The sequence below is a fragment of the Asparagus officinalis genome, chromosome 9 (assembly GCF_001876935.1).
Source record: "Asparagus officinalis chromosome 9, Aspof.V1, whole genome shotgun sequence".
NCBI classification, from domain to species: Eukaryota; Viridiplantae; Streptophyta; class Magnoliopsida; order Asparagales; family Asparagaceae; genus Asparagus; species Asparagus officinalis.
Window position 1 is genome coordinate 10,616,209 of NC_033802.1, and position 9,008 is coordinate 10,625,216.

General features: G+C 40.2%; 1 protein-coding gene across 1 annotated transcript; it reads right to left on the bottom strand.

Annotated features, from left to right (window-relative positions):
• Positions 6,097 to 8,246, bottom strand: LOC109824737 ((+)-neomenthol dehydrogenase). The gene is made up of 4 exons (XM_020391385.1): positions 8,133 to 8,246; positions 7,620 to 7,881; positions 7,349 to 7,531; positions 6,097 to 6,629 (listed from the first exon to the last, which is right to left on the bottom strand). The coding sequence occupies exons 1-4, from the start codon at positions 8,195 to 8,197 to the stop codon at positions 6,234 to 6,236; spliced, it is 906 nt and encodes a 301-aa protein (XP_020246974.1). The 5' UTR covers positions 8,198 to 8,246; the 3' UTR covers positions 6,097 to 6,233.

The following is a 9,008-nucleotide window of genomic DNA, read 5'->3' on the forward strand; positions in this document are numbered from 1 at the left end:
AATATTTGATGAAGAATTAAATAGACTAATTTTACATCTAACAAGGAGGACAATGACTAAGTTAAGAAAAAATGAAATGCGGTGACCAATTTGAGTACGAAGCCCCAGTACACGGACCAAATTAGCCTTTTAACCTATGAACGTGTGGCGTGGGGGCCACACCCACGTACACGGAACCACGCGCGCGAAGCAGCAAAGAGGCAGAGCCCAACTTCTGGTGCGGCCCCCAAGACTTGCTAATGCTATTAATAGCCGAAGTCGGCTAGGGTTACAACTGCAGGGAGAAAAAAAAGGCAGAGGGTCTTAGTCGGCTGCAGCCTGCAGGTGAAGAAAAACAGAGAAAAAAGGGTCTTTTTGGCTGTTTAGAGGAGAAAAACAGAGCGTTTTCAGATCTAAAAGAGAGATCTTGAGGAGAGAAAAAGAAAACGTTTTGAGAGATTTTACAAGAGAGAGGTTAATTTTTTTGGGTAAAAATCATAGCTTTATCTTTGAGACGAGCTTGTGGATTGTACAAATCGTCGGTGTTCTCCTTCATAGTGGAATCTCCCCTCACCCCCTCCCGTGGACGTAGGTAATTTTGCCGAACCACGTAAATCTCGTGTATTTACTATTTTCTGGGTGTTGGCTATTACTTGTAGGTTCCCTCGACAAGTTAGTCCTAGAACTGATGAGAGGAAGAGTGTATATTTCACTTCGTTAAGATATTTTACTTTCTATTCTTGTTTCCTTTGTAAAACGGGAATATAGAGGTTGGCTTGTGCTTTTGTGAAAGTAAAAGTCAGGGCTTTCTCTCGGGTTATATCGCTTCCGTGGCATGAGGACGTAACTTTGCATCCAACAATTGGTATTAGAGTTGTTATTCAGATTAGAAGTGGTGTAGCTTCTGGTTTGAGGTGGTGCTCGGCAATTTCCTGAGAGAAACGAATTTATTAATACAAGCGGAGGATGGTGTCAACTAGCAAAATAGTTAAAGTTAGAAAGTACGAGATTGAAAAATTCAATGGGAAGAACGTTTTTTCCTATTGGAGGATACAGATGAAGAACTCGTTGATTTTGCAAAATTTGCATAAGGCTTTGGCTGGAAAAAAGAAGAAACACAAGGATATGTATGATGAGGATTGGGAGGAGCTGGATCTGGAAGCACGGGCGTCGATTATCCTTTCCCTTGAAAGAGATGTAGATTTCTTGGTAGATGGAGAGGAAACGGCTATGGGCGTGTGGTCGAAGTTAGAAAGCATCTTCATGACGAAGAGTCTAATAAACCGGATCTATTTAAAATCTAAATTGTATACTTACAAGATGGAGGAGAGCTCATCAATCCGGGAATACATCAACAAGTTCGATAGGATAATATCGGATCTGAAGGACATCGATGTGATTGTAGAAGACGAGGATCAGACTCTTCTACTACTTCTATCTCTACCGAAGTCTTATGAGAACCTGGTGCAAACACTGATGCTTGTGGGAGACAATTTGACGATGGATGAGACTAGAACGGTGCTTCTAGCGGATGATATTCGGAAGATTGTAACCAGTGACATGACTACTGGTGGTAGCAAAGAACAAGCGCAGGGATTATTTGCTAGAGGAAGGAGCAATGAGCGAGGAAAAGGCAAGGGAGGAAAGTCTAGATCTAAATCAAGACATCTGCGTGTTTCAAATGCGGTGAAGTTGGGCATTTCAAGGTCGACTATCCAAATAAGAGAGTAGGTATGAAGAAGAAGAACAACAAGACTGAGAGGAGAGAAGGCATGGAAGAAGCGAGCAATGTTTTAGAGGAAGGGAGCGAGAAGGAATGTTATGTCGTCATGGGTGGCGAGGATATCTTCGGAAAGCGGATTCTTGATTCAGGTTGCTCTTACCACGTGTGTCCAAATAGGAAGTGGTTCACTATCTACAGAAGCACTAATGATGGAACCGTATTGCTAGGGAACAATCATGCTTATAAAACGGTAGGGCTAGGTAATATAAAGATCAAGATGCATGATGGAGTGGTCCGAACCTTGACTGATGTGAGGCACGTTCCCGACTTGCGGAAGAATCTTATCTCAGTTGGTGCATTAGACTCCGATGATTGCAGGATTGTTACAAAGAACGGAGTGTAGAGGGTTGTTTGGGGTTTCCTTGTAGTGATGAAGGGTGTTCGTCACGGTAATTTATATACTCTCTCAGGTACGACAGTGACGGGAGATGCAGCGGTTAGAACTAAAGGAAGTGGTAGAGACCTATGTGAGCATACACGGTTATGACATAGGCTACTTGGGCACATGTCAGAGAAGGGTCTAGATCTGCTTGGTAAGGAGGGTTTGCTGAAGAATCTAAAGAAGCATTGCATGGATTTTTATGAGGATTGTGTGTACGGGAAGGCGCACAAGGTTTAGTTTCTGAGAAGCAATCACAAGATCAAAGGTATACTAGATTATGTGCACACAAATATTTGGGGTTCGATTCAGACAACTTCCAAGGTGGTTCCAGGTATTTTCTCTCGTTCATACATAATCATTCGAGGTATGCTTGGATTTATTTTCTTAAGCATAAGATGAGGTATTCGAAACATTCAAGATGTGGAAAACAATGGTTGAGAACATGACAGGCAAGAAATTGAAGACACTGAGATCTGATAACGGTATAAAATATACAGCTGGTGCTTTCAAGAAGTTCTGTGATTAGGAGGGTATTGTTCAACACTGAACAGTTAAATCTACACCACAGCAGAATAGGATCGCGGAAAGGCTGAACCGAACACCGTGGGAGAAAACAGTGAGTATGTGATCTTATGTTGGTTTGGTCAAAGAATGATGGGCGGAGTCGATTGCTACAACTTGCTATATTATGAACCGATCTCCACATTCTATATTAGATGGTGATACACCCTATAGGGTGTGGTCAGGGGAGCATACAGATTATAAGAGGCTCCGGATTTTTGGGTGTACCGCCTACTATCACGTCAATGAGGGAAAGCTTGACGCGAGGGCCAAGAAGGTAATTTTCTTGGGGTATGTAAAAGGTGTAAAAAGCTATCGTCTTTGGTGCACAGAAGATTCAAAGTTCGTGATCAGTAAGGATGTTACCTTTGATGAGAAATCCATGATTGCTAGGGCGTCCAAGGATGATGGTGTTAGGACTATTAAGACTTTAAAGTCTTAGGTTATTGAAATAGAACCTAAAGACCAACCAGATTCTAGTCATGTTCAAGTAAGAAATCAGGTAGCAGGAGGAGGTTCAACAGGAGAATACACAAGCACTACAACAATAACAGCTCGAGGATAGTTTGGCTTCCACTAGACCAAGGCGAGCATACAAGCAGGTACTGAAGATGGAAGCTGATCAACCCCTGAAGCACTATAGGCAGGTTAATTTGGTGGAATACGCACTCTCGGTGAAGGATGATGAGCCGGTCTCCTTCAAATAAACTATTCGGGATAGAGATAGTGAGAGTTGGTTGGCTGTGATAGAGGAGGAGATGGAATCTCTTTGAAAGAATCAAACATGGGAGGTGGTCTCATTGCCCGTAGGAAGAAAAGCTATTGGTTGCAAGTAGGTATATAAAAGAAAGGAGGATCTTTCAGAGCTCGGTGATACAAGGTACAAGGCGAGGCTAGTGGCTAAGGGATTTGCACAAAGAGAGGGTGTGGATTACAATGAGATTTTTTCTCCGGTGGTAAAACACACTTCTATTCGGGAGCTATTGAGTATTGTTGCTCATAGTGATCTTGAGCTGAACAACTCGATGTAAAGACAGTCTTCTTGCACGGAGACTTGGATGAAGAGATCTACACGCATCAACCTGAGGGCTACAAGGTTGAGAACAAGGAGAATCATGTGTGTCGCTTGAGGAAGTCACTCTATGGACTGAAACAATCTCCTCGACAGTGATACAAGCGATTTGACTCCTTTATGCTGAAGCATGAATTTTCTCAAAACGATTACGATTATTGTGTTTACATTCGGAAGCTTCGTGGAGGTGATTATATCTATCTCCTTTTGTGTGTGGATGACATGCTTATTGCTTCGAAGAGCAGGGTGGAGATAGATAGGCTGAAATCTCAACTTGGTAAAGAGTTCGAGATGAAGGACATGAGCGCTACAAGGAAAATGCTGAGTATGGAGATAGAAGAGAGCGGGCAAATCAGTGATTATTCTTGAGTCAGAAGGACTACATAGAATGGGTTATCGTAAGGTTCGGGATGCAAAGTGCTAAGTCGGTGGTGACTCCATTGGCTCCACACTTTAGGCTTTCAGGTAAACAGTCTCCTATTACAGTGAAAGATAAGGCACACATGGAACGTGTTCCTTATGCTAGTGCAGTTAGCAGTTTGATGTACGCCATAGTGTATACACGTCTAGATATTTCACAGGCAGTCAGTGTGGTCAGCAGATTCATGGCGAATCCGGAAAAGACACATTGGGAAGCGGTGAAGTGGGTCCTGAGGTACTTGAAGGGTACCGTTGATACGGGTCTGTATTTTGGTGGAGATAGATGTCAGATTGATGGGTTTGTTGACTCTGATTATGTGGGTGATCTAGATAGACGACGATCTAATACTGGTTATGTATTCAGGATACATAGGGCCCCAGTTAGTCGGCAATCGATGTTACAGGACACAATGACACTTTCTACTACAGAGGCCGAGTACATGGCCATGGCGGAGGGAGTGAATGAAGCATTATGGTTGTGGGGTCTTCTAGACGATTTGGAGATTGAGCAGGAGAACGTGAACTTGTGGTGTGACAGTTAGAGTGTGATTCACTTGGCGAAGAATCAAGTTCATCATGCTCGTACCAAGCATATCGATGTCAGATATCATTTCGTGCGGGATGTCATAGAGGAAGGTGATATTTCTCTCATGAAGAAGCATATCGATGTCAGATATCATTTCGTGCGGGATGTCATAGAGGAAGGTGATATTTCTCTCATGAAGATACACACAAATGAGAATCCCGCAGACATGTTAACCAAGGTGGTCACATGTAGCAAGTTTAAGCATTGCTTGGACTTGCTTCATATCAGCCCGTATTGATTTTCCCAAGAGGGCATGGCCCTTCGGGACGGTGATGAGGTGAGGTGGAGACTATGATAGAGAATTACAGAACTACGATTAGCTTGATCCTGGTTAAAGGGTACGTAGGCAGCCGCGGTATAGTAACACAGCTAGTTTGGCTTGGTTTGTCCTGGTTTGGTTTTTCAGATCTATCTCTGGTGATGTTTACGGCGTTTTTCTGGTGTTCGTCCAAAATTTAAGGTTTATCAAATGATGTACGAGGTGGAGAATTGTGAACGTGGGGCGTGGGGGTCACACCCACGTACGCGGAACCACGCGCACGAAGCAGCAAAGAGGCAGAGCCCAACTTCTGGTGCGGCCCACCCAAGACTTGCCAAAGCTATTAATAGCCGAAGTCGGCTAGGGTTACGACTGCAAGGAGAAAAGAAAAAAAAAGGTAGATGGTCTTAGTCGGCTGCAGGTGAAGAAAAACAGAGAAAAAATGGTCTTTTGGCGGCTGTTTAGAGGAGAAAAACAGAGCATTTTTTAGATCTAAAAGAGAGATCCTGAGGAGAAAAAAAGAAAGCGTTTTGAGAGATTTTACAAGAGAGAGGTCAATTTCTTTTGGGTAAAAATCATAGCTTTATCTTTAAGACGAGCTTGTGGATTGTACAAGTCATCGGTGTTCTCCTTCATAGTGGAATCTCCCTCACCCCCTCCCGTGGACGTAGGCAATTTTTCCGAACCACGTAAATCTTGTGTATTTACTGTTTTCTGTGTGTTGGCTATTACTTGTAGGTTCCCTCGACAAGTCAGTCCTAGAACTGATGAGTGGAAAAGTGTATATTTCACTTTGTTGAGATATTTCGCTTTCTATTCTTGTTTCCTTTGTGAAACGGGAATATAGAGGTTGACTTGTGCTTTTGTGAAAGTAAAAATCATGGCTTTCTCTCGGGTTATATCGCTTCCGCGGCGTGAGGGCGTAACTCTGCGTCCAACATAACCTAAAGCATAACATGAAGTTACAACATTAAAGAGATAAAAATGAACTCAAAGAAAATATGTACAGTTTAGGAAATCAATACATTATGATCGCTGAAAATTTTTCCACGCTCATACATCTGAACTCATATCTTTAAAGATTCTAGATTCCACTCAACACATGGATAGTTTTATCTAAACAACCAAAGTAAGTTTCTGTGTCTTTAAACACTAGAACACATAAAGCTGCAACTATATATAGAGAAATCTCTACAGCTTAGAGGTAATAGAAGGGGCGGGAATCTTGAAGAACTCCCCATTAGGCAGCTCATTAGGAGGGAGCAAAGCAATCCAAGATCCAATCTCAGCAGCCTCCGCAGCCGTCCGATGGCCTTTGCCGCCAGTCATAGCCGTCCGTGTGAAGCCCGGGCAAAAGCAATTCACACTCAAATTTCTCCCGATGTTTTGCTTTGCTAGTAGCCTTGAGTATGCGTTCACTGCAAACTTTGATATTGAGTAGTCTGTCCACACATTTGGCCATCCTTTTTCTTGCCAAACTCCCATTTTTACATCCGAGAGAAATTGACAGATCATCTTGTCGATCTTTTTCTCTGAGAGATTGCCTTCATCTCGGAGAAGTTCTCTTAATGATGGATTGCTCACTTGCTGAAAAAAAAATGGTCAAATTATATGTCAGACATATAGAAGTAAGAAATGCTTTCTAACTATACTGTATATACTTCTATTTTGTATGAGTAGACATTTTCTGAGACATCTTAGATTGTTAATGTTAGTATCATTGAATCGAATTTTCAAAGCTATTTGACTGTTTTTACCTGGCCTTTTTACTCTTTTTGTGCTGTGTCTTAGACTTTGAGTAATCTTAGTTTTTTATTCTTTTTTTAAAATTAACTTTCTTAGAGTATGGAGTCTACAACAAATAGATAAGCCTGTCAATAGTAGTAATATCCCTTGTGCAAATGCAAGTCTGCCAATCGTATGACTGGTCCCTTGAGATATCTTAGATTGTTAATCATTTCATCAAAAATTTGAAGTTATTTGACTCTTTCTACCCTTTATACTCTCTTAGTGCCGCGGCTCAAGACTTTGAGTAACCTTAGTCTCTTTGTTGTTTACATAATTTTCTTAGAATATTGACATTATGGCAAGCAGATAAGCTCATCAACTGCATTAATATCCCCGCTGCCAATTGATATACTTCTATGTAACAGAGAAGCCGCATTCATTCAATTATCCTGTCTCTTATAACCACCACATTGACACGCGCTGACATGGTGTATAACTATATTAAAAGAGATAAATAACTATTTTGTAAATACTTTTAATCATTTTTAATGTTGAAAAATGATATCTAATCCACTTACAGTCTGTGCTCCAAGCTGTGAGCTAATGTTCAGTATCCTACTCATCGATGCAGATCTCCGAAACAATGGCATAAGAGCTTCTGTCAATATCTTAGGCCCATAAAAATTTGTCTTGATCACAGTCTCAGCATAGTCGATCGAGTTTCCATTTATCTCATTAAAACAAACACCAGCATTATTCACCTATATATAGTCATATTTACTAAATGTTAGCATTTGTTATGTACAGAAGAATAGAACTCTCTTACAGTTAAAAAAAAATCTTACTTACCAGAATATCCAATCCTCCAAATCTCTTCTCAAGCCAAGAAACAAAGGATTTGATTGATGAAATATCAGTGATATCTAATTGACAAACTTCTATATTTTTGAGTCCTATGGCTTTAAGTGAGTCTACTGCCTCTTTGCCTTTGGTAATGTCTCTGGCAGTTAAGATCACGGTGAGCTCAAGTTGTGAGAATTTTCTAACGAGCTCGAAGCCAATGCCCTTGTTTGCTCCTGTGACTACTGCAACTGTCTCTTTTGACCACCATCTGCTTAAGATATGAAAGGGTTAGGCATTCCGATAGTAAAGTTTTAACTTTATGTTTTTATTGTATATCTTCCTTCTTAGAACCATACGGGGTTTTTCCATCAAGGTGGGATTTGTTCATGAAACATAAAATCCCATGTTATCACCTTCACATGAATCCTTATTGAATCTTGAAAAGCTGGATCATAGAATGTTGTAGAGAACAAGTATACAAATTGCAACATATAAACTTATATTATCCATAAATCTTACCTGAAAGCAGTCTGAGAAGTATTGCTACTTGTTGCCAGGTTTGATTGATCCAAAGTGAAGTTCATGGTTTTTGGATTGAAGAAGTGAATTAGAAAAAAGAAATTTAGTAAAATGGGGAAGGGTTTGGATTGGAGGACAAATGTCGGACGGAGCTATTGATGATGAAAACTTAAGATCATAGCTTGTATATATATATATATATATATGAGAATAGTGCTAATAAGAGGTTGGGACTCCACTATCATTTAGAACTCATGGGCTTGATCCCACATTAATTAATATAACTAAGCAACTGCTAGCCAAATTCAAGTTTATTGGATGCTTTCATTTTTGTTGGTATTTTATTAAAAATATATGTCGCTATGTGCTTCTGCCTTTTGTTCAAATGTATACCTTTTTATATGCATATGCGTGCAATGTGAACGCACATTGAATAAATACAATTACACTTAGGCCTATGGCAGCTTACCCTTGTGGTCAAATAATTAACAAACTTAAGTGGAGAAAAACACTTTAATAATTAATAACCAATCTCGGCTTAGCTTAGAATAATTAGGAACATAATTTGGTCCCCACTACTCAAATTGCACTCTATATTTAGTCTAATTAATGTTACAGTCAAAATTTGACTGCTTGGGGATGGTAGAACTTAAAAAAAACGTGTTTACATAAGATAAATGTGTGAGCAAGACTATTTTTGTCCTAACGAAATAACAAATAACTTCTTCAGAGTGAATTTTATTATTTCTTCATCCATAGAATTAGCTAGTTAATAGCCAATTTGGTGAGTCTTTTTTAATCTGTCAGAGGCTAAAAGGTGTCTATATTTATCCTAATTAATAAGCTGATCTGATAAATTGTTTGGCGTAAACTAAT